The sequence below is a fragment of the Pseudonaja textilis genome, chromosome 1 (genome assembly GCF_049901715.1).
Source record: "Pseudonaja textilis isolate UNSWEBS1 chromosome 1, rPseTex1.2, whole genome shotgun sequence".
Lineage (NCBI taxonomy): Eukaryota > Metazoa > Chordata > Lepidosauria > Squamata > Elapidae > Pseudonaja > Pseudonaja textilis.
In genome coordinates, this window is record NC_141990.1 from 221,057,852 (window position 1) to 221,084,120 (window position 26,269).

General features: G+C 44.2%; 1 protein-coding gene across 1 annotated transcript; it reads left to right on the forward strand.

Moving 5' to 3' along the window:
• Positions 1–345: 345 nt before the first annotated feature.
• On the forward strand, positions 346–24,868 carry IHH (Indian hedgehog signaling molecule). Its single transcript, XM_026708085.2, has 3 exons — positions 346–1,051; positions 17,420–17,681; positions 22,027–24,868. Exons 1-3 carry the CDS (start codon positions 746–748, stop codon positions 22,674–22,676), a joined length of 1,218 nt encoding a protein of 405 aa, XP_026563870.1. The 5' UTR covers positions 346–745; the 3' UTR covers positions 22,677–24,868.
• The last annotated feature ends 1,401 nt before the right edge of the window (positions 24,869–26,269 follow it).

Below are 26,269 nucleotides of genomic sequence, written 5' to 3' on the forward strand. Positions count from 1 at the left end.
GCTGCGCCAACGCCGCCCCTGGCACGAGGCAGCGCTCCTCCTCGGACGACAGCCTCGATGACCTCTTTGGCACCTTCGGCCCGGAACACGTGGAGACGGGAGCCTGGCGGGAGGTGGGGGGAGGCGAGGGCGAAGGCGAGGGCGGCACTCCTGAGGCGGAGGCGCGCGTCCGCCTCCCCAATGACAGCAGGTGAGCGAGCCGCGGAGGTGGGTCGGGCGGGCTTTTGCCTCCCCCCCCCTCCCGCCCACCTCCCGGTCGGCGGGGCCCTGGCAGCGGCAGGCAGGTTCCGCGAGGAGGAGGAGGAGGAGAGGAGGAGGAAAGGGAGGGCGAGAGGGCCGGCCACGGGCTGGGTGCGGTCCTGGCGGTCCTCGATCCGGATTTCTTCAATTTCCCCTCTCCGTCGCTCACTCGTGCCCTGCGAGCTGAGGCGCAGTCAGAAAGAGCAGCAGCTCCGGCGGCAGCGCTGACCGCTAGAGCGCGGCGGCGGCGGCGGCGGCGACGCTTTAACCGCGGCAGCCAAAACAAACGGAGCCTTCGCTATTTATTGGCGGCGGCCGGAGCGGGCCGGCTCAGAGCGGCCGACCAGCTCACCTGCCCCCCTCGCCGCATGGCCGCGGCCGCTGCTCCCCTCCCGGGGCAGCCCGGCCGCCACCGCCGCCGCCGCCGCCGCCTTCGCTGCTGCTGCTGCTGCTGCTGTTCCTCTTGGAGCGAGTCCCGCTGAGCTCCTGTGGGTCCGTCAGAGCCATGAAGGCGGCGCGGCTGCTGCTCCTCCTCAGCGGCTGCGCGCTGCTCCTGTTGGCGCCGGAGGTGCGCGGCTGCGGGCCGGGCCGGGTAGTGGGCAGCCGTCGCCGCCTGCCCAGGAAGCTTATCCCTCTCGCCTACAAGCAGTTCAGCCCCAACGTGCCCGAGAAGACGCTGGGCGCAAGCGGCAGGTACGAAGGCAAGATCGCCCGCAACTCGGAGCGCTTCAAGGAGCTGACGCCCAACTACAACCCGGACATCATCTTCAAAGATGAGGAGAACACCGGCGCCGACCGCCTCATGACCCAGGTAGGCGCCGACCCCGGCCCCCTTCCCACGCCTGCTGCCTCTCTAGCCGGGTTCCTTGCCCCAGGGATTAGCGGGATCCTCGGGCTGGGAGCGGATCCCGCGCAGGTGCCTTGCGCGCTCCGCTCTCCGCCGGCCGAGCGCACCGCGCGGGGGACACCTGTTTGTCCCATCCCGGCTCCGGACACCTGTCTGGCGCCCCAAACTCCAACCGTTCCGTTGAGTTTTGGGTGGGAAAGGAAGTAAAAGGCCGGTTATGGGAGCCGTGATATGGCAGCTTTGGAAAAGCCTGGGCAGGATTCTTCGGGTGGGCTCGCTTCCACCTCGAGATTTAGGATCTCCTTGTGAGGGCGGGGGAGGGGGAGAGTTTTAAAAGGGACGGCCGCGTCTACCTTCCCTATTTTCCCCGTTTAAACCAAATGGCAGTTTTAGATCGCCCCTTTGACGCGCCAAGACAATGGATGGTTAGCCACGAGTTCCGCGTGCGCGGGGTCCCGATCCTGCCGATGTACTCCGGACTCAAAACTCTTATTTCAGGGCTATGAAGGAATTATTAGGATGGGAAAAACCCAAAATATTTGGATATCGTCTTCCCTGTTCCTAATGGAGGGTGGGGGGCGGAATGTTCTTTTTGCTCGTTCCAAAGGAGAAGAAAACGAGGCACAATTTCTGCGGGGGAAAGAAATGACTTGAGTGATAGCAGAGAAATCTTTGCTCTTTGAGCTGTGGAAACAAATCCTATGGAATTGAGCAGGATTTGCTTCGGAAGTAGGTATATCAATGATCCCTCAGGCAGCAGCAGCAGAGTGGCTCTGATTGTTTAGATGGAAAGGATAATTGACCAATTTATCATTTTTTAAATCTTATTCCCCCTTGCTATCTTTCGGGGGGGAGGAAGACGACCCAGTACGATGTATACTGAGTCCTTTTTCGGTTTTAGTTCCTCTCAACCCAACTGTAAAATAGTATAAATAAAACCAAGCCATTCAGTGAAAGGGCTTGGATGAGATTCCTTCTTTCATCCCAGGTTTCCAAGCTCAGCCATTTTTTTTCAGACCAGTGCTTGTCTTGGACTACAACTCCCATAATCTGCTAGGGGTTAATGGAAGTTTTAAAGAAACGCATGAGCAGGGAAGGCTGCTTATAGTGGAGGCTAACGCTGTTCCCCAGGCTCCAGCTGTCTGTATGGATACTGAGTAGAAACCTGGTGAAGCATCACTCTCTCTTATCTTGAGTAGGCAGTGCTTTGGGGTAATGCTTTTTGTGCCTCTTTGTAGGATTTGCACATACAGTATATGGCTTCCCAGGGGAACAGGAGTGACCACGTGCCTTTCCACTGGCTTTTTGCCCTCCCCAGTTTTGCAAAGACTCTTTCCCTAGCACTTAATTCAGGGTCAACAATGGCAATACCAAAAGACCTGAGAATTCAGAAAATTCTCAGCTGAATTGCACCATTGGAAGACAGTTCATCTAAATCCCATAAAGCTTCTATCTTCAGAATCTGGATGTGCAGTGAAGTCATTGTGCCTGTTCGCAGTGTCTTAGCCCTGTGTTTAGAACTCAGCTCAGACCTCGGAAAGTCTCCTTGTACTAATATACCCAACATTGAATCTGAAGGTGTGATAGATACAAAGTGGTACAGTCATTCGAAACTAGTTCAGATTGGAAACTCTGTTAAGTGGAAGTGTAATTTGAGAAGATGCTATTACTTTCCAAAGATAAATGATTTTAAAAAGGAAATGTCTTAAAGCAAATTGGTCTAGAAATCCTACTTAAATCATACAAACCAAATAATTGGAAATTTACTTACTTTCTCAATCTTTAAGAAGGTAACATGAACTTAGGCCTTAAAGGTGAGATATAAATAATTCGACAAATATAAGCAAAACTTGGCTGGATCAAATTAAGTCCTTATAGTCCAGCAACCTTTACAAGAATCTGTACAACCAAATGACAGATGGGCATCAGAACCTAGCCACTATTGGATTATGGGGTCCATTAGAACTGCTAGCCAAGACAGCAAAAATTCTAATTTTCATTGTTGAGGCTGTTTGTAGCATGACTATCAAATGCTGGGGATGAATATTTCAGCATGTAGATAGTTCAGCATATTCTACTTCTGGACCTTACAAAAGGATTGGCTAAAAAAAGGAGATAGAGGCTGAGCTACAGTATGTGGACTACTGGTTTAATTCACTGTGGTGTTTTCCAAGCGCTTCTAAGCTTACTATCATCACTGTAACTTGTGATAAACCAATCACACAGCTTCATGTCAGATGATGTAGCAAGCAGCAGAACCAAAAAGCAGCAATGGTCCAGATGTGTTAGACCAGGAATGCTTAGAGACATGAGCATGGTGCCTCTAAAGCATGTTTAGGAGTGTCAGGAGAACTAAATGGGAACACTGTTTAAGCGCAAGTTAATGCCCTGTTCTAATAGGCCCCTGGCTATTCTAACTTTGGTTAGCAAAAATGACTTTTCAGGCCAAAGATGTAGATTTGTCTGGACTATGATAGTCTAGTCCAAATCTTTGTCTATAAAAAGCAGAAGTTTTGCAAGGCACAAATCAAGGAGAACTCTCCCCTGAATCAATTGTCCTTATATTTTTCATTAATAGCAATAGTTTCCCCCTCCCCCCAAAAAAGCTTAATGGTAGGTGCATGGAGGGCTTGCATCAGGGGCAGGAAAGATTAACCACCTCTCCATCATGTGCTTCAAACTGCAAAAATCTGGTCTCCCAATCTGGCAATTTAAAATATAGACAAGGACGGTTGAGGAAGAAACTTTCTATTATTGCCAATACAGACATTAGTGAAATGATGGGGGGAGAACATTTTCAGGTATGCATAGATTGTGAGGGAAGAGTTAACCTTCCCTTCCCTGTGCCCCATGGATATCAGCCTTCTCCCACATAAAAATTAAGCTTATGGAGAAAGCTTTAGCTATAATCAGTTCTCTTCAAACTAGTAAATTTCAAGGAAGTAGTTAAGTTCTATTGATTAAAAGTACTCCTAAATGGGATGTTTTGACAGTCTTGGTTGATGGGGGTTGGGGGGGAGGGGCACACATAAAAGATTTCCGGGAGTCATTTTTGAGGGCAACGTCTCCACTGAAATCTTATTCTACTGTCCCACCAGATTAAAGAGGAAAATAGAACCAAAGCTACTCACAACCTGGCTAAAAGTTATGTCCTAGATAGATAAACTTCAGCACTTCCAAATTAGTTCAACGAGCAGTCAGCAGTAAAACTGGATATATTTTAAGTTGCTGAGCTACTTTGTTAGAACTTTTTACCTGGACACAGCAGTAGCTGTGAGCACCTCTCATTCTGGAAAACAGTGTGAAGGCCAATAGAATGATGGACTCTGAATTTTCCTAGTCCAGGAAGTTCCTAGCCATAGAATTGGAGGTGAGAGGTGAGAATGGCAACCTCACATTAAAATATATCACTAGCGCTGAGAAAATTAAATTGAAATTCCTGCTGGAATCCTGCTTTTGTGACTATTAGGCTGCTTACTCTGCAGCCGAAAGAAAGCGTTTTTACACCTGATGCCCCCCAAATAGATAAATAAAATGTGCCATTAATGACTATTAATGAGATAAAGAAAGTAGGTTATCCCCTTTTAAAACTAATAATGCATATTCTAGTCCAGCCCACCCCAAAGCGGTATCCTTCTGGGAGCCTGGCACTCTTTTAATTCCCCAGCTAGCACGGCCAGTGGAAGAATTTTAAATTTACATTCTAGATACAGAAAATGAAAAACAAATTGATGAAAGCCTCACCTTTGAAAATGTCCCAAAACAAACATTGCCTACTGAAAGAGAGAGAGAGAAATGGAGGGAGGGTGGAAGGGAGCCTTGAGTGACCAACCCTGGTTGGTTTTCAGTTATTAAGAGCCAGGATTCTTTTTTTTACTTTTCTAAAAATATGCATCTTTTTTTTATTTATCTTACATACATAAAATTCATGCTGCAAAATGGGGGTGGATGGGAATAAAATAATAAAATGAAATCTTCTCTCTTCTGCTTTGCAAAAAGTGGTGAGCTTCAAAAGATTTGGAGCAGGGAACACAGGCAGCAGTGCCACTAAGGCAAGACTAAAGAAAAAACATTCAGGGTTACATTCAGCAGCAGCTCTGACTTGCGTCAGGGGTGGTGCACCATAGTCTCTAATAAGCAAAATACACCTATATTAATATCTCAAAAGGAAGGAGGGGGACGAAAGAAAAAAGAAAAGAAAGTGTAAAATTACCTAACTGTTCAGAATCCAATCAGGGTCATTCACTGGGACCAGATAGGTTTTGTCTTCCGAGCTTTCAGACTTATGCTGGAGCTCATCCTCAAGGAATTTCTGTCTAATAGTAACATGCTCTGGTAGAGAGAGGTTCCCTGAAGATGGGATGCCCCACGAGTCCAAAAGCTCAGAAGGCAAAACCTCTGGTCCCGGTGCATGACCCAGATTGGATCCTGAAACATTATCCTGGGACACATATATTGACCTTCATGAGTTACCTAACTGTATCCCTGAGTGGAGCCGTGATTCATAGCTCGGTATAGTGGTGTGTGTGTGTGTGTGTGTGTATGCAAGAGAGAGAGAGAAAGGGAGGGAGGGAAGGGAGAGAGAGAGAGACTAGATAGGTTTAAGATTAAACTGGAAAAAACCTATTTTTAAAAGCATGTGTTATATAGTTACCTTCAGCAGAGTCCCTCTGAAACTACTCAAAAGTAAGCCCTACTAATTGCAAATAGAATACTTTCATACTACCTAGGAAGTATGCCTACAACTGCAGCCTTAATTAATCATTTATCAAGATTTTCACCCTGTCCTTCAGTTAAATTCCTAGGGCGGTTTGCAGAGGAATAGTAAAACATTAAAACATACTAAAAGCAGCAAAAGCCTGTGGGATATATTTGAGGACCTTGCTATACCCTTATCATGGAGCTAGGAAGAACCCGGAAGGAAGATAGGGATGACCTGGGTTCACTGAATGGGTGTACAGAACAAGCAGAATAGGACCTTTTCTGCAGTTTGAAACCCAGGGCCACTGCTACTCCCCCACCTCCCAAGTGCAGGATGGTTTCTGAACGAACAAGCTGAGTTTTCCTCCTCTCCCCCCCTCCCCCATGCCTCAGTTTCCCCCTTCTCCCTGCGGGCCAGGGTTGCTGGGAGTGTGTTTGAGCAAGGTGAGTGCCGAGCAGCAGCGGGGCTGTGAAGATGTTGACATAAGCATGACTGAGATGCTTACACAGGGGACGATTCCCTCTTGTAAATTCCACAAGTCTTGCCCCATTGGAGCAGGAAACCAGGGTGGCGACAGCAGGGTGGGGGGGATGGGTGGTGTGGGGCCGAAAGTTATGTAGGGCTCTCTGGTATAACCGGGGGAAATGCCTGTGGGATCCAGGAATGCAGATAAGACGCTTTGCACCATCTTTTGGGGGAGGGGGGGGGTTGCCCTCTGCTTACCAGCCAGGATGATGGTCCTGGGCAGCCCCTGTGGTAGACCTAGAGGGCTGCTGGGTCAGTAGCCTCACCTGCCTTTGTGGGCATCAGGGTGGCTTAAGGAAGGGCTTAAGGATTCAGTGAAATCAAGACCAGGCTGCTACGCTTTGAGCACAGCAGGCAAAGCTATTTATTTATTTATTTCAGAGTTTAGGCTACATATTCTGAGATGTAAGCAGGATGGAGACCAGATGACTATGTCCCAGGTGCCTATGCAATTCTGGGGTATACCCTGGGACTTGGGATTTCTCCATCTCCCCATTCCAAGGATAAACTTCCAGCAATGAGGAATGAAAACCACCACTCTGCAAATCTTGTGGTTTTTTTATCCCCTTCCACAACCAGAACCCTAAAGTGGGCATTGATGCTGGGAGCAGCGGCCCACACACATCCCTCCCAACTGATGCAGTACCTGGTGATCCTGGATAGTATGGAGTCTTTTTCAGTCTGCAAATTGGGATTTCTCCTATGGATCCAAAGGCAATATTATTATTCCCTCTGAATTATTTTCCATGCTTGGGCTGTGTGGTGTGTGAAATAGCAATAGCGTTTAGACTTATATACCACTTTTTAGGGCTTCACAGCCCTCTCTAAGCGGTTTACAGAGTCAGCCTCTTGCCCCCAACAATCTGGGTCCTCATTTTACCCACCTCGGAAGGATGGAAGGCTGAGGCAACCTGGAGCCATTCAGGATTGGATTCCTGGAGCGAGCAGTGAGTTAGCCCCCCAGAACTGCATTCTAACCAGGTTGCCACCACCTCACCACCAAGAAATACTACACACAGGGGTGCTAATGGGGTTATCTTTTTACCAAACTACAAACACATTAAAAACTGCATATCAAAACAGTGGTCTGAGTGGGGTAGGTCTCTCCTCTGCTTCCCTTAGCAATTCCAAGGAGAGAGACAATGCTGAGGTGGGGTTCAGGCGGACAGGCTCCTGAGCAGTCGGGGTAGGGACCCAGCTCCTGTTCAGCTCCTCCTTCACTTTCCCCTGCAGATGGCGTTTCATCAAGTCCAGGGGTCTACATATCCCTGGGCAACACCCACCTGCTCTTATCACTCCATCTTTTTCAAGAATTTCTGTCTCTGTTTACTCGTGGTGCCTGAGCTGAGATAAGGCCTAGGCCTGGTTGCCTCACCTCTTCCCCACCCTGCCTGGCTTCCTTTGCCAATTGGCTTTCCAAGCCAAACCCCAACATCCCTCTGTGTGGCCTGCAAACACTAAAGCCGGGCCCAGCCCTGCCAGTCTGTGGTGAGCTGCTGCTTGTTAGGGCCTTTGCTTCCTCTCCTCCAGATTGGCCGGGGGAAAGAAATGGAGTCTGAGCATTCAGAAACGCAAGCTGCTTCAGCTCCAGCCAAGGCAGGACAAGAAGCAATGGATGGAAACTAGTCAAGGAGAGAGTCAACCTGGAAATAAGGAGGAAATTTCTTGACAGTCAACCAGTGGAACAACTTGCCACCAGAAGTTGTGGGAGCTTCATCGCTGGAGGTTTTTAAGAAGAGATTGGACAACCATTTGTTTGAAATGGTGTAGGGATTCCTGATCGAGCGGGGGGTGAACTAGAAGACCCCCCCGGTCCCTTCCAGCTCTGTTATTCTGTAAAGCCTTCCTTCTTGAATAAAGCAGTGGTTCTTCCAGGTGGTCCACCTTGGTCTGCTCCCTAGAACCCTCGTGTATCCATCCATGGATCCAACCAGGATGAAGTGGTTTGCTTTCTGAACCCAAGAGAATGCAGGTTTTCGCTAGGACGAGGAGGACTAGTAGAGGAGCTAGTTTGGAAATGTAGTTAAGGGACCAGGCTAAAGACTTGAAGACTATGAGCTCTAGCCCCACCTTAGGCACAAAGCTAACTGAATGACCTCGGGCCTGTCATTCTTTCTCAGCCCTAAGAAGGAGGCAATGGCAAACCTCTTCTGAAATCTTGACAAGAAAACTACAGAGACTTGCCCAGATAGTCAACAGGCATCAGCACTGACTTGATGGCAGCACCCACAGGAGGGTTGACATCCCCTTTGTAGTAATGCCTTTTTTCCCCTCGGTGAACTTCAGGATGGAGGATGAACCTGCTTGTCCATCTCAGTCTATTTGGAAAATCCCCACTATATAGCAACAGAACTTAGACTTATATACCGCTTCACAGAGCTTCACAGCCCTTTCTAAGCGGTTTTACAGAGTCAGCCTATTGCCCCCAACAATCTGGGTCCTCATTTTACCCACCTCGGAAGGATGGAAGGCTGAGTCAACTTTGAGCCTGGTGGGATTTGAGCTGCCAAATTTGAATTGCCAAATATGTCTGAACAACAAGAAGTGGCAGCGCTTATTGCTGCAGATTACGCTTCCCATGTATTTAGCACAAGCAATACGCACATTGCTGCATAAAACAAGGCCATCCTTAATTTTATCGGCTGTCTGGCTTTCTCTTGCTTTGTTCTTAAGTACCATTTTTCATTTTTTAAAATCCTGATTTCTCCACCAGGAGCAAAATAGCGCCATGCATGCATTCTTCCAATCTGCGTTGCTAACACTGCTCAACCTGTATCTGCAGTGTAAGTTTAGGTGAAAAATGCACTTGGTGAGAACTAGCATGCTGCAAGGTCTCGATTGACAGGATTTTACTTTTTTGCCTAAAAAGTATATGGCAGACACAGAATGGGGAACCAATGGACCATATCTGGTCCAGGGCCTTTTATTTATCCCCTTCTAGAGCAACCATTGACATTGAGCAACAGACTAAGGAACTTTGGAAGTGGGATTTCCTGCTGTTATTTGATGGGAAACTAATGACATAAGGACTACTCCCTGATAAATTGGGTTAATGTATGTAATTATTCAATTTATTTAAGTCATTTTATCGCTGGCGTAAGATTTGGCACAGTAAAAGAAATAAGGAATAAAGACACTCCCACTCCCCCATCTCCCTTCTTCTCGCATCTATTGCTTGAAGCAGCTGCCTCAGTCTACCCAGCAGCAGGATTTCCCCGTACCCAAGGCAAATACAGCGCGAGGGATGGGGGCTGCTATTTCTTTCTGGTAGCTATGATTATTTGTTGAGTTGTAAGGAGGGGCAAAAATGTTTTCTATTTTTTCAAGGGCTTGGTGTGCTACAATAGGAAAATCCCACTTGTCCCCCACTTCCCCGTAAAGGCCAGACACCTCTAAGCTGGGGCAGGACAAAGTGAGCTGTTGACATCTAGAGTGACTTAGTTAACTTGGCCTGAACCGAAAAAGATGTGGGTCAGCAATCTCAGCAAAAGTGTTGTAAAGGCTTTCTTCGTCTGTTCCTCCAACATGGCTGGCTGTCCAGGGGGTTTAAGACTTTCCAGGGTCATACCCTGGGACCAGAAGTTAGAGACCTTTCCCAGAGGTCCACTGGCTTCTCCTTTGCAGCTCTCCATTGACCCCTGCCGGCTCTAATAGGAATTAACCAAGATACAAATTATAGTAGTTCTGAGCTGAGCGTGTGATTTTTTCTAGGCAGTAAACGTTTTCTCTGAAACGATCCATGTGGGTAACTCTTCAATGTATCCCTGAACTGGAATAATAGCACAAACGAGGTGGTTTCATATGTGATGGTGTGGAAAGCAAATAGCTGTGAGTAGTGCATAGGTGTAGGTGCTCGTCACTTCTTGTCTGTGGTGTTGACTCCATGGCTTGTTGGCTTCTGTCAAAAAGGGATCAGTAGAAAGATTCCCAAGGGATTATGCAATGGGTCTTGTTAAAGAGCTAACTTGGACTCACACATTGCATTTAATACACCATGTGGGTTGGATTCATAATAGTACGCTAAGCCAAACCAAACATTATGACTTAACATTCTGTATGAATCCGGGCGGTATCTCAAGAAGGTGTGATTTTTAGCACCTCCAGAGTTAAGGAACACCATCTCCATAAAGCCCAACACAGGACATTTCCCCAGTGATTTCTTTGTTTCTGGGCTGAATTAAGGCGGTAATTTTGTTACCTGCTATCTCAGGAGGATTTATGAGCCAGAAGGCAGTTTAGGGATCTAACTTGGAAGCTTCAATTCATCTCTCCTCCTATTAGGCATTGAATAAGGATAAACATTTCTCTTTTGCGTAGGTTTTTGTATCCTTCTATCTCACCTTATCTCTTGAGGCCCAGAATAAACAACAGAGTATGGTTGTAGAAACTGGAACAGCCCTTTGTGCCTCTGCTCTCCTGGGGACAAAGGCCAGCCCTGACAATATAACCTTTTTTTCTGAACGTGGGGAGAATTCAGCAATGGGAGCTTCCCCATTTTCTCAAGGCTGATACAGAAGCGACCTCAGGAGTGGGAGGCCCAAGTCTTTTGCCCTCGCAGACAGTTTGGCCATATTCCAAGGTCAGAGATGGGCGCCTGGCTGTCTTACTGCCCTTTCTGATCAGTTAGGGTCTCCTTCGTACCTTTTCTTTTTACATGGGAGCTGTTTCCACATAGTTCAATCTCAGATTTTGGGGAAATGTGCAACATTTGAATGTCTGATGGTTTGCTGGCATGCCGCAGTGGGAGCTGAATGAGAGAGCCCCTGAGTAATCTGGATAAAGAATCCCAATTTTAAGACAAGTTGTTGCTCCGTTCACAAGAAACATATTTCACAATCCTTCGCTTGTTTCTAGTGAGTTTCAGGAAATAGGATGAAACAGTTTCTTTGCTGCAGTGGTTCTCAACCTGTGGTCCACGAACTCCTTGAAAGGGGGAGGGGACACGATGTCATCACAGGGGGTCCACAAAGTCTTGAAGAATTGTTATGATTTAAATCTTGAGTTAAATCTTGGTGGTCTGTGGCCATGGTTCGTGATCACAAAAAGTACTTAAAGGCGGTCCATAGTGAAGAAAAGATCAAGAACTGCTGCTTTATTTCCTACTTAGAGCAGTATGTGTGTGTGTGTGTGTGTGTGTGTGTGTGTGTGTGTGTGTACGTGTATCACAAGACAATTTGAGGACCATCACAAATATTTGGGGGGCTTGTACAGAGATATCTCTGAGTGTTTGGGAGGATTGACAAGTCTCAGCGCCATGGCAATATAACTCATGCAGTGGCTCTTTTTATGTGAATTATGGCATCACACATATCTGCGAAAGGGGAAGAGTGGCACAGTGCTCCTTTCCTGGATTTGACCAAAGTGGTGGAGGTTGCTGTTGCGTCTGCATTTGTAGATAGGAAGCAGTGCTGCTGCCAGAACTCGGCCTGGACATGCCAGCCTTTAGTCGGTATAGGTAAAGCCTGCAGCACCAGCTCTGCCTAAGCAAGCTTGATGGCTTCTACGTGGAAAGCTTGATCACTGTCACAACTCATCCTGCTTGGTCTGGCAAAGCCAACAGCAAAGTCAGAATGTTGTACAGTACCTGTTCTGAAGTTGCTTGCTTTTATCATTATTGTATTGAGATATACAGATTAAAAGGAACGTATAATAATGTGTTGTTATTTCTTACACAATCCTTATCCTAATGAAATCACAAATCCATCACTTTCCAGTCATTTATTATTTTAGGGTTCTGTAGTGTTTGAAAGAGAGCTAGTGTAGTGTAGGATTATGGCATCAAGCAAGAAAAAGGGAGACCAGGGGTTCTAAGTCCTGCCTAGGGCACAAAGGCGGTGGCGGGGGTGGTGGTCCTTAGGCCAGTCACTTTCTGTCAGTTCTAGGAAGGAGGCAATGGCAAACCCTCTTGTGAAAAAACCTTGCCAAGAAAACTGCAGAGATCTGTCTAAGCAGTCTCTGAAAATCAGGCGTGATTGAATGGAAGGAAAAAGTGTTTTGAAAACTCTTGAGATAATGCAAAGAAGTTAGACGGTACATAAGCAAGGTGAAGGGTGGCGATCTGGGTAGAAATAGGAAAGCATGTTACATAACATTCCTTATACACATTATATGTCACTTCTTGATATCAGATTCCTGAGATTCTGAAGAAACGATGCAGGCTGGTATGCAAAGTAGACTCAACTTTGCAAAAATGAAATAAATGAGAAGAGACAGTGCCTTTAACAAACGATTGCCTGTATAACTGTTACATTTTCAAAAGTGAATAGTGAACCACTCTTATTTGTACAGGACACTGGTCTACACCCAGACTTTGTGGCACCCAAGGAAAAAACATGTGACAACCACAACAATAAATACAATGTTTTAAGGGAGCTTCTGCTACAAAAGTGTTTTGAGAAAAAGACTGAACTCTTAAAGAATAATCCCTCCAACCCGCTGTAGCTCTGAAAGCAAATAAAAAGCCACTAAAACATGTAGAAGAAGCTGTAAAAAAAGTTGCGATGAGTTGTGGTGATGGGTCCTCCTGAAATCTGGTGGCCCCGGAATTTTGCTGAAGTTAAGAGCTACACACTTCCGGAATTCTTTCAGCCTATAGCAGGGTTGTATAGACATGACCTACTGGAAGATCACTCAGTTATTTGCAATATATCAGGAAAGCAATTCGGACTCTCGGTGATATTTTTTTTTTTTAGCAATGACATCAAGTACTAAAATGTAATGAAACAACAAATCCTTTTTTGCTGCAACTGGCATTATATAGGTAGTGCTTAATTTATGAGCACAATGGAGCCCAAAATTTATGTTGCTAAATGAGAAATTTAAGTTTTGCCCCATTTTATGATTTTTCTTGCCCCATTTGTTAAATTAGTAACTCGGTTATTAAGTGAACCTGACTTCCCCATTGAGTTTGCTTGCCAGAAGGTCGCAAAAGGGGAATGACATGACTCCGGGACACTGCAACCGTCATAAATGTGAGCCAGCTGTCAAGCATCCGAATGTAAATCACGTGACCGTGGGGATGCTGCAATGGCCATAAGTGTGGAAAATGGTCATAAGTCACTTCTTCAGTGCTGTTATAAGTCAAGGACTATCTGTAATTACTTATCTTTTTGCTCAGGTGTCAGTCATATGTGAAATAGAAATATCGTGCTTTTGCCCAAGTCATTATGTAACTCAGCAACTCTCTTGAGAGTTTTTTGTACAGGTATATATTTGTGCGCTAGTACCTCAGGTGAATATTTTGCTTCACATCCCCAGTGTGTGACTCATGAAGTGCAAAGAATAACTGACCACTTAGTATCCGCCTATTTTCAAGTAGCTATGATGTGTGAGCAGCACAGTGACTCAGCGGTTAAGGTGCTGGGCTTGTCAGTTGGGAAGCCAGCAGCCTGAGTTTGAGACCCAAGCACCACAAGACAGGGTGAGCTCCCATCCCAGCCTCAGCTCCTGCCAACTCAGCAGTTTGAAAGCATGCAAATTCAAGTAGGTAAATAGGTTCCACTTTGGTAGGAAAATAACAGTACTCCATGATGTCATGCTGGCCACATGACCGCAGAAATGTCTTCAGAGGTTCAATGGCTTTGAAACAGAGATGAGCACCACACCCTATAGTCAGCAATGACTAGCCAAGTAAAATCCACAGGGACTTCTTTACCTTTACTTTATGATGAGTGGGCTTCCCGATACTAATAAAAAACAGACCCCCTCAAGGGCACATGAATTTGCAAAGTCTTGGTCTAAAAGAGTCTGTAAACACTTGGAGAAACTGTGACCCTCTTGGGATAGTTAAATTACAACTTTGATTATCCCTTATCGCTAGCTAGCCTGATTGGGGCCATGGTGATTGTATTGTTGCAGCACTTGATGGGTTATTAGGTCCCCACCATACTGTCTGATAAGAGATAAGACCAAAGGGGAGAGGAAAGGGGCTGTGTTTTATGTCCTTTCCTTCATTTTCCCTATGCTCTTTTGGTCAAGTTTTCACCATTCCAATTTCCAACAAGGAAGGAAATGCAGTCTGGGTTTGCTAACGCCATTAGCTAAAAAAGGTGTCCAACTTGAAGCTCTCATTGGTTCTGCATTTTGCACATCACATCACAAAAGTCTGCAGACACATCACAAAAGACACATCACAAAAGTCTGCAGTTGCTTTTTAAATCCAGTCAATATGTTTCTGTTGTCCATTAGCAGTGGTCAGTAACAAAGAGTGTCTGAACATTATCTGCACCCATTTGTTGTCTCAGTTCTAATGCTTTCTTTTCTTTTTGCTATAGTTTTCCTAATATTGGTTTTAGGATGGAACTGGGAACCTAGAGCCTGTTATTGGTCAAAGGCTTGTGTGATCAGCTTTGCTTAAACTGAAGAAACATCTACAATCCCTTAGATTTTGATGTATGTACTTAAGCAAATGTTGCTTTCTCCATCCACTCAGTCTTGGCTGAGAGCACTATTGGAACCAGTCCCTGATACTTACTGGCTATGATGGCAGAAAGTGTAGTGAGGGGTGGGAGAATTTTATACCAAGCCAATCATAGAACCTGAAGCTTCTTGGAACAAACAAAACAATCTTAGAACAAAACCAGGGTTTTTTTCCCCAAGATTAAGACAAACTTTTAGAACATGGCTACAGTTTCAGGTTTGATTCAGGACAAATTTTTGATATTGAAATGTTTTAAACTCAGTGGTTTACACAACTCTATGAGAGGAAAGTATTAGAGATGCTGGAGGAATATTTGTGAATATTTGTGGGACAGATACTGTAGGAACATGGTTTTCCAATAATTTTTGTACCTGCCAAATATACCTGTGCATTAATTCTTAAATCACTTACCTGAACTCCCTGCCTCCCTCAGCAAATAGAGTTATACATTTTGAAATGTACATGAGATTAATCTAAAATACATTTAGAAATATGACATAAGAAATTTGGATTTACAAGATCCTTAAGGCCAGCATTGTTTGAAAAGAAGATTCACTCATGTAGAAAATAAGCAGAAGTTAATCAGAAAATTCTGTTCTATCCTCTCTGGCTTGAACTGGAATTACACTTTTTAACAACATCTACATTAATTAGTGTTTTGTTAGAACTAATACTAATTTGTTCCTAGGCACAATAATTATGTTACAAGTGTATAATTATCACTGTCACTTTTTTTGTCTTCCTGGCCTTGCTCCTCTCTGCTATTCACTCCCACCAACAAAATTTGTGTGCTCAATGTCTTCTAATGTAGGATTATATATTCGGCATCCGATGAATGCAATTCCAGAATGTAATTCCAATCATAAATACGTCAGTCTTCCAGGTGCAACAGACCTTTTCTGCTGCAGCAAATTCTGTCATTCTGTTCATTTGGAAATTCACATTTTGATAGAAAGTATTGGCAAAATTATTATTTAACGGTGAATTTTTAAATAGGTTAAGGAGCTAATGGATAGATGAGATACGGATAATAGGCTAGACTGAGAAACCAAAGCCGTATGAGATCTTAAAACTACTTTCATTGGAACAGACAGATAATAACAGAATCTTGCAAATTTGAATGTGCCTTTTCTCCCCTTCGCTTTATCTTTGAATGAACTAGGAAGGGGCCTGAATCCTTTACCCACCTTACCTTCCTGACCTGGGCTCAGGCCCTTTTAATCTGACTGTTGCCTTGGTAGCAGCTCTCTCTTTTGTCCGTCAAGGCCATTCCCTCTTCCCTCCACAAATGGAGAATTACCCCACAGCAAGTGGCTACACTTAACTGACCTTGGCTGAATTGGAAAAAAATAAGTGGGATGGGTGTTGGACTAATTAATACTTGGGTACAGCAATCCCAAGGCTATGAGCTATACCAGGAAGGTAAAAGCAAAGCAGCATCCCGGAAGAATGTATTGACTCCCCCTTCCCCCCCCCCCAAAAAAACCCCATATGGACCTATTTATGCAGTTAACAGGCATTGACGCAAATGTCTTTATATCAAGTTTTACCTTATTTTAAAGTGGATCAGTTTAAACTCTAAGCTGTATGCAGTTCTAGAAATGAATCTGTATAGTCTTCTCTATTCTGCTGTCTTGAAATGTTACATAGCATAAGTCAGGTTGTGATTTGGTGTTCTGCAGTGTAACTTTCTCAAGTTACTCCCATCCAGAAATGGTGATTCCTCCACTGCTAATTGAGAGCAGTCACAATTTCTGCTTGAGGGAGAAGACAAGTGGCAAAATGTTCATCACGGTATCAGGCAAAAACTGAATTACATATGCACATCAGCCATCAAGTTGCAACTACACAGAGTGGACTTTGTGGCATAACCTCTTCTTGCGTAGGTCGGTCATTCCGATGCGGCCCTGGGCTGCGGCCAACCTCTATGAAGGGAGGGGTCCATTTTGCCAGCAAGACAATTGGATTTGTGGTAGATATCTATAGCTGGAACACTGAACACAATCCTTATCTGAGCAAAATGAAGATCTCCAGCATTTTAAGTTATATTAACTTATTTCTGAATAAAAAACTAATTTAATGTGAGTAAAGGCCTAGATTAAATAGGGAATAGAATGAGATGGAAAAACTGCAGGCTGATAGAGGAGACTATATTATTTTCAGTTGTGAATGAGAATGTCATATTCTGATTACTGTATTATTCTTTTAAATCGAGGTTTCCCAACCTTGGCAACTTTAAGATACATGGACTTCAACTCCCAGAATTCCCCAGCCACCCATGCTTTAGGTTGTTGGCATGGAATCATATTATTACTCCATTATGGTTTTTTTTTAAGTATAGAAATAAAACTGAAAAAGATGGATTGCACCTTTCCTCCCTCCCTACCCTCCAGACATTCAAGGATGTTTGGATTTTAAAAGCAACCTTTTGTAAACAAACTCCCCTTAGTGATTGGAAGTGTCAGAGTCCACTTGGCTTCAGCAACTTCTCCCCCTTGGATCTGGGGTACCCAAAGCCTTGATATCAGCAGAACCGCTGTGGATATATTCATGACTGAGTTGTTGCACCGGATACCATGGCCTGTCTGTTGCCAAGCTGGGATGGTGGCTATGGAATAATGCTTCCTTCCAGGCTGTGAGCGTTGCACTGCTGATCGCTTCCTCTTTTGCTGTTCTTCTTCCGCAGCGTTGCAAGGACCGCCTAAACTCCCTAGCCATTTCCGTGATGAACCAGTGGCCAGGGGTGAAGCTCCGGGTGACTGAAGGTTGGGATGAAGATGGACACCACTCAGAGGAGTCCCTGCACTATGAAGGCCGTGCTGTTGACATTACCACCTCTGACCGGGACCGCAACAAGTATGGGATGCTCGCACGCCTGGCTGTGGAGGCTGGTTTTGACTGGGTTTATTATGAATCCAAGGCTCACATTCACTGTTCTGTTAAATCAGGTGAGGCGCTATTTTGAGAGTGGCATAAAATGCAACAGTGGAGATAATGGGGTCTCTGAGGAAGCGGGAGACACAAAGATAAGAAAGATAGAAGGATCTGTAGAATTTCGGGTGGAAGGAAAAGATGGCGCCTTATTATATGTTTTGCCTTGGTTGCTGCATCAGCAACACCAGTGTGATCCCACACATCTGCTGTGTAGTTTCCAAGGAATCTGTCCTCGTAGCTGATGGCATTGAGGCTGCCAATGGAACTGATGGGAAGAAATTCCTTGATTCTTGACCAAGGACTTTTTCTTTCCCAGAGTTAATACGATAGGTGAGGTGGGGGTAATTAACAAGAAATGCCATCCCATGTCTGCTTATGGTAAGGCAATATAGGATGTATATTTCATATGAGGATTTAGATAACCTTTGTTGGGCATGGCTTCCCCTCAGGGTCTTCTCCACTGGGCCAGAGTAAGAACTCCCACCTAAATTGAGGTGCTTATGTTAATGCTGCAGGAAAGGTGGTTTTATAGAAGGTACTTCTTTTATCTCACTTACTCTCCACCAAGCAGCTAGTTTTTGTGTGTGCGTGTGAATGTGTGTGTGTGTGAGAGAGAGATGTAAGACCAGAAGTGTAGATTCTGTCCAGCAGAAGGCATCCCTGAGCCATGGCCCACTCCTAAGGCCTATGTTGTCTGTTGGGATTATGTGCACCAGGTTCCCCCTGGTGGCCAGAGTACCGTGCTTTGACTGTGGCCTCTTGTTCCTGTCCTTTGACCATTAGCATGACCTGCGGGTGTCCCGGCCCTTTCCAGACCCACAGGCTCTGTCGCTGATGGGAACGAAGTGCCTTTGCCCGGGCTTGATCTTACAGTGCTTGGCCCAGCAGCCAAATCTCCATCAATTGACTGCAAGCCTATCCAGAGTGAACGGCGCTGGAGAAAGAGACTGGCCCAGGCAGAGTGGAGCACAGCCCCTCCCTTCTGGTGTTAGGATGGACAATGCTGCCTTGTAGACCACTGGATGGAGCTTTGCCAGCCAAGTATCAAGAAACTTTGTCCAACAGCTTCTTCCCCTTGGATTTTTGGTATCCAAAGCCTTGATAGCAGCAGAACTGCTGTGGATGTATTCATAACTGATTTGTTGCACTGGATACCGTGGCCTGCCTGTTGCCCTAGCTGGGATCCTGGACTGCTGGTAGATCACCGCCAGGCGATTTTCCCAGATCATATATTTAAGATACTTCCTCTAAGCTCTGCAGGCAAAAATAGCAAAGCAATTTTGCTTTATCTTATTAATGTCGTGCACACTGTTGGGGTATTCTGCTGTTTCTGGATGCTCACATTTCTAAATGGATGTTCCAACATTACAAATTATTCAAAGACAGAAACATTCTCATGATAGTGGACAACTGGAGGAGAAGAATTTTGCAGGGGTAAAGAACTGGTCACTGAAGAGAGAATCCAGTGTCTGCTAGTACTGAGAACCGGCACTTGAGAACAGACAATCTTAAAAGAGATCTTCATCCAGGATTTCAGGCAGATGGAGGTTAGGAAATCTAGTGGGCAGTACAGATAGGCTACCTTAGCCCTGAGCTGTTTAGAAGGGTTGTAGAGAAACTATATAATGATAAGGAACGGGCTGAATGGCAATTGGATTTTTGTGTTTAATCACAATTATGTGACCAGTAATGCTGTGTACCCTGTTATCTGGCCTGATAACAGTTGCTAAACATCTGTATCAGTTCTGTAACCTGGCTTATGTGTCTCTGCTGGTTAGGCAGTATATAGTATGCCTGGGACAAGAAAGTGTCTGTCCATCTCTTATCTTGCTTGGACTCTGTAAATATCTATGAAATATTGAAAAACAAAACTGAACAGTTTAATTGTTTTAATATTCTTTGTAGCACAACATGTGCTTGGTTCTGGTAACAAAAATTATTTTCCCAGTACAATGAATTTCTAGAACAAACTTGGAAAATTTTCACATGGAAGAGTTATTTCCAATTTAAGCTTAAACCAGTGGTTACTGTTATGCTATTGTGCAGCTCTCTGTAATGACCCCCTGGAGAACATTGGGATTCCTGAATTACAAATCTACATATACTTCTCTGTTCAATCTATGGTCAAATAAGATAACATAGTTGCAGAATAGCTTTTTTCCTGTAGCAGCTATGTGCAGAATCCCAGGGAGCTATACCAAGACTTGACCAAAGAAGGCAGATTGGTCTTGGCACATAGGAAATACAATCATGTTTAAATTGGAACAACAAAGTTATGCAGAAAAATTATGATTGAATTGTATCTGCCATATGTTGTTCGTTTATGCCATCATTTGTTTCTGTGCAGTGACATACAGTAAATAGGAGAAATAAATACATAAATCTCCCCAATCTCTTCTCTGAGAATGAAGAAGTGCTGATAGAGAAAAGGGAGGTTCCTCTTTTACCCCAGGACTTGAAGTCTTGATGTCTGGAGTGCAACTGTGGCTGGCTAGGAAATAACATTGCTTACTGTCTCATCTGCTCTCCTCTTATTCTCCCTCCTACAGCAATACAGACCTTTAAGAGACAAAGGCATGTAAAATTGTGTTTTGTTGTCCAAGTATTTAGAGAACAATAAGATTGTCGATCTTTCGAGTGAAGGATGGATTTCCTTATCTGGTCCTTCGGTTCTATGGGCCACAGAAGTGGTTCTTCACTCTTCTTTTTTCCTTCAGAAAAAAAAATATACTTGGGGTATATTTGTACAATGATGAATTTGGAGAAGTGATGCAGGGAGATTGCCAAAGAGGTCTGGACTCAGAATATCTGTGATATGCTCTGTCATGCAAGTTGTATTTGCTGAAATTCTCTCTTCCTTATAGCTGTTGCGAGCACTCTTGTTCCATTTTGAACCTGTTCCTGCCATAAGAAATTTTCCCCAAAAATCTAATTGGAAGGAGTTGGAATAAAAGTTGCTTTCAAGTACTATGACCAAAGAACAGATTCTAAAATTCTTTGGGAAGTTTGGGAGCAATTAATTGATTTTGATTTTGATTAAAAAAAACCCAATACAGATTAATTCTATATTCATTAGCAGCACAGAAGTTAGACTGGCTGAAACGGATTGCACCTCATCTCTTAAATTGTGTAAAAGAAGCAGTTTCCCTTTTTTTGCATAACTATAACTGATTATCCTTCGTACAGCGCCATCCAGGTGGAACTTTGGATGTGCCAGTCATTCCAGATTGAGAAACAAACCCAACTTTCACGCGTTGCTTCAAAACTGTTTTTAATAGAAAATTTTAGTTTATTGAAAAAAGATTAAAATACAAAACACCAAAATATTTAAAAAAAAACAAAAGAAAAAAAACACACAACAAAAAAAAAGTGTCTTAAAGAAACAAACTAAGTGTCTTAAAGAATCTAACATCCTCCCTAGTTGAATGCTGATTAGTATAATACAGCAATGTTGGATTCCCATCCCAAGCATAACAGGCTAAAAGAATTTCAAACTGTTAAACTACTAAATCTATTTACAAATTGTTAACCTGTCATTTATGAACTATATTAGTAACAAAATGGTTAACAGTATAACCAATAATAATAAACTTATTATGTAAAAGTAGAAGAATAAGAGAAATTGTAGACAGCAATAAGAAAAAAACAAAATTGAACTTCTAAAACCCTCTGTTAACAAGCTGTTATTATGATCAACTCATAAAAAATTTACCATGGCTTCAGTCCCCAATCATCCCAAATATTAATCTTAATTGATCCTGGTTCAAATATCCACATTTCCTTCTTTATACCATCGCTTATCAATTGCTGATCGATTAAATACAATATGCCAAGTCTCCAAAGTCAATCTATCTTCTCTGCAAAAAACAAATAAAATTGTTCCTTAATTCGATGTAGAAGTCCATTTCCCATTCTCCATCAAACCGCTTAAAAAAAACACATTTGCAATTCATCCACCCAGAGAATTAATTGTCTGCTATTATATAGAAGCAGTGTTAAAGCTTCCAGAAGGTGTATGGAGCCGGCTCTATAATTTCAGAGTCTATATTTCTTCCTGGCTAGGTTACAGCTAGAAAACCACATTTCTTCTATATGTTCTCCACTGTCTGTGTTATTTCTGTGTCTATATTTCTTCCTGACAAATCTGCTGCGGATGGCTTCAAAACTGTTTAATTGGATAACCACGGAGAATGGCTTTCCCCTCTACCACAGCAGCAAGACATTTATTTATACAGTCCTATTTATCCAATCTCCGGAGACCCTCCCACCCTATTCCATCTCCCATGAATTTTTATGCCTGTCTTTGAGTTGCCCTCTTTCTAATAACCACACTGCGACTCTTTCTCTCTTTTTGTTCAGAGCATTCAGCTGCGGCAAAGACGGGAGGTTGTTTCCCAGCTCGAGCCTTGACAACTCTAGAGAGTGGGACCAAGATTCCATTGTGGGCACTGAAGCCAGGGCAGAAGGTCCAGGCCATGGATGCGCAAGGTCACCTCGTCTACAGTGAGTTCCTGGCATTTCTGGATAAGGCAGTGTCACCACGGACCGCCTTCCACGTCGTTGAAACCCAGGACCCACCCCGCCGCTTGGCTCTCACGGCAGCACACCTCCTTTTTGTGGGGGAGAACGCAACTGCACCCATGAAGACTATTTTTGCCAGCCTGGTCCAGCCAGGCCAATACGTGCTGGTAACTGAGGGGGGACGGCTGCAGCCAGCCAGGATAACGGCTGTCTCCTTACAGGTGGATGTTGGTGCCTATGCCCCCCTCACCAGCCACGGGACTCTGGTGGTGGATGAAGTGGTGGCTTCTTGTTTTGCTCTGGTGCGGGACCACCACTTGGCTCAGTGGGCTTTCGGGCCCTTGCGACTGTATCACCACTGGGCAGGGCGTGACTGGACCCAGCCAGAAGGTGTGCACTGGTACTCTGTCCTGCTTTACCGCCTGGGCCAAATGTTCCTAGCTTCAGATAGCTTCCACCAGTTGGCCACAGTGCAGTTTGAGAGCTGACTGAATGTTTTCCATTGCCGCTGAGACAGCTGAGACAGGGAGAAACCCAGTGGCCTCCACTGGTTCTTGGGAGGGACTGCCAAAACCCTAATGGGTGGGGGAAAGGAGGTGGGACCTCTGGCTTCCCATCACCTACACCAAGAACAAGAGTGGAAGGAAGGTTTCGATTTTTGTTTCCGCCTTCTTTGTGCTGTTGGCTACAGAAGGGAGTGCCCAGCAATGGGGCCATATGCTGCTATTTTTGGTTGAAGAGCCTCTTGATGCAAAAAGGAGAGGGATCCAGATGAAGATCCTCAAACCCAGGATGAATGAATGAATGAGGTGGCTGGGAAATTCTGCAACTCTGCATTGCAGATTGGGGAAGTCCCATGTGACTGTATATGCAAGGAGGCTCCAGGGAGAGGCTGAGGGTGTGGTTGTGAGACTTCTCCCAAAGACACCTCCTTTTAGGAACTGTACGCCTCCTGGCACTGTTCTTTTGAGGCCAAAGCAGCTATACAGGAGACACTCCTGGATTCTCACCCTTGGGAGAAGAAGGACGGAAATGCTTATTTCCGGCTGAAAGTTCACCTGAATCTGGGAGCAATGAGCACAGAAAAGAAGAAGGGCACATCAGTTATGGTGAGGGAACAGGCAATAGAGAGGGAAGATGTGTAGGTTATCATATAATCATCTTTGGATCAGTAGACTATTGGCCTGTAGTGATGAAAGCCCTCTCTTTGTCTTGTGCATTCACTAATGTAAATCAAAAGAATCACTCCACCTAAAAAATGTGCACTGAAAGAGGAAGACTACAGGGTGGCATGGGAGGGGGGAAGACCTTAGCCTGCTTTAAGAAGCCAACTCAAGCTTGATTCACCAAAAAGTTGTTATTGTAATAATATTATTTAATCACCTCACCTATGGCTGGTCTTGAAAAATCACCAGGAGGAACAAAATTAGAAAACAGAACTGGGGAATTCTCTACTCATGGAGGGACAGATTAAGAGTCGGGGAGAGGAAATGGATTGTTTGTTTTTCCCCCAAAGTCTTTTATTGCTTTTTGAAGGCACAGGAGGGCAGGTGTTTTTCAGGAGCTTAACCCCCTGTCTTCTTGGCATCCCAAAGAGAGGGGTGCAAAGCAGAGGATCTGATATTTGAGCTTATGTAAGAAAAAGGACCAGACCCAAAGCCATTTACAGAGAAGAATTGCTTGTTTGCTCTGCCAATCCTTTTTTTCTTTGCATTAGTTTGATAAATATGGATCTTTCTTTGCCAAGGCAATGTGGAAAGCTACCTGTAGGACAACTGTATGCATTATGTATCGATCATGCTTCTGCAGAGTATGCCTGAGATCCACTCCACTCTGTTTGATGTTTGCTGACAAAATTATTGTTCTAGATGAATATATGCATTTAAAAAAAGAACTAGTAAAGTGCTAGGTTTACATGCAGAAAAATAAAACTGGTTTGCTCGTCATCTAATGCAACTTACTAGAAAATAGCTTTCAGCTGTACAGGAAAAGCATTAGTGGCTCAATCTCTCTCTCTCTCTCTCTTTTTTCTCTCTCTGGATCAGGTTTTTGGTTAAGCGGTAATGGATTTTTTGAGATGTGGTAAGTTTTCAAGTACACCCAGCATTTTCCCACATTAAGTTAAATCCATGTTGGAAATTGTCACGTGTGAAAACCAGGTCCAGATCTCCCAGTTTAAGCCTCTCCTTGAGGATATTATGCTGCAGTGACATCTTTACACCAGCACTTGGTCCTCCTCCACCTTCGATTCTGACAGCTAACATTTTGCTTCCATGTAGCTATCAGCACAGCCCATTAAGTAGCCACCAAGAATAAGTTTCTTTTTGCCCACAGAGGGAATTCTTATGCCTCTCCACCGTCCTTCTCAAATCTGACCCTCCCTCCCTCCCACGGGTTGTAGTAGATGAAAAGGAATCTTTGCTCTTCACATTGGATTTATTTATTTCCCTGCCCTGCTCAGAGTTCTCTGCTTGGCAAAACTTCCTGCTAAAAGAGACCAAAGGGGTGGGGGATTGGTTGGGGCAATTGTTTCTAATAAAAGTATTTAAGGATTGTTTCTAAAAAGCACAGCTTTTTATGTGATCTTGGGCAGGGTGTGAGGGAAGTGTAAGCATTTGTCTTTTCACTGGATGTAAATTTCCCAAATGGATGAGAAGTCCAATAAATTTCTTGACTCACACTGGATGTCTTGTGAGTGTCTGTGACTAAAAAGACAGCATGGCCCTTAACACATCACATATCTAGCACAAAAGACAGGATCCAACTGGGCTGTGGGATTGAAATGGGGAAGGGGAGAAGCAAAACCAGCCGGTTCTTAAGCCTGAAGCCAATTCATGCAGTATTTCAGTTGTGGTGCCTATTTCTGATTTTTACATATCAAAGGATTGAGCGGCCTGCTCACTCCTCTTCACCTCTTTTTGAAAGAAAATTGTAACAACTACCAGGAGAATATATGCTAATGTAATATGTGCTGGGAGAAATGCCCCATGATTTGGTTAAGAGGGCATCTTTAAACAAGTACAACTGATCACATCACACTAAGCTACAGTTTGAACCATGGTGCATGCAATAAACCATAATAGTTAGATTCAAATATGCTAAATCATAAACCACAGTTTACAAACCAGAATGGATGGGTTTATACAAAACTAATTCATGGATTAGCATAATGTAGTAACCTGCCTTTACAATATTTTCAGATGACATTTGCTGGAATCAGCATGGGAAAGAATAAATATTACTTAAAATCTAAAGGATGTGATTTCATATGGCTTGTTCCCATTATTTCCTCATTGTTGCAAGAAATCCATTAGGGAGAAAATGACCAGGTAACTATACAATCTCTTTGGATAAGTATGTTAGGCACCTTCAGTCTGGAAACATCCTAACTGAATTAGGTTCTCTTGGTGAGTTTCATACCCTTTGAATCAGCCATTAGTTGGGCTCATGAATTGCACTAAGCCATGGTTGTCTGAGAAATTCTGAGAGTTGAAGTCCACTGGTATTAAAATTGCCAAGTGTGGAGACGCCTGCGCTAAACCAAGACCAAATCACATTTTGGCTGAGCAGCCTCTAGTGTGTCTCTTTGTTCCATTGTCTTTTAATGCAGAATAGAACCTAGATCAGCCTAAAATCTTGCTTAAGTCATCTTGATCAACATTAACTTTCTAGCTTTGGTATGAAATTTCCATGCCTTTTTGTTGTCATTGCAGCAACATTCAGCCTGATGAAGAGCTCTGAGCATCTTACATAATTGCTGTTCACTTTGGGACTTTTTGGTTCACCCTAATAAAGAAGTTGTCTTTGTGTGAATGCCTGTGGTTTTTATTCAAGCTGCCTTGGTTTTTACACAATCAGGCTGTTTTTGTATCCACCCAAGCTTACCTTCTTATGGTGTCACATGGACCTAAAATGCCTCCCGAGGTTCAGCAAATGAAAAAGAATTTGCTTTTCAGCAAAGGAGCAGCAGACTTGTTTCTAAAGCTATTTGTGTTTGCCCGTGGGGTGGATGGAAACCAATAATCTTGCACATCTGGAGGGTCAGGTGAAGGCCGGCTGTACTACTATTGTAAGGCTGCTC

What these genes read in the sequence shown, in the direction of transcription:
- IHH (XM_026708085.2), top strand. Translation starts at nt 746, where the DNA reads ATGAAGGCGGCGCGGCTGCTGCTCCTCCTCAGCGGCTGCGCGCTGCTC. An exon ending in CCGACCGCCTCATGACCCAG is followed by an intron (nt 1,052 to 17,419) that starts GTAGGCGCCGAC and finishes CTTCTTCCGCAG; the next exon opens with CGTTGCAAGGACCGCCTAAA. An exon ending in TCACTGTTCTGTTAAATCAG is followed by an intron (nt 17,682 to 22,026) that starts GTGAGGCGCTAT and finishes CTTTTTGTTCAG; the next exon opens with AGCATTCAGCTGCGGCAAAG.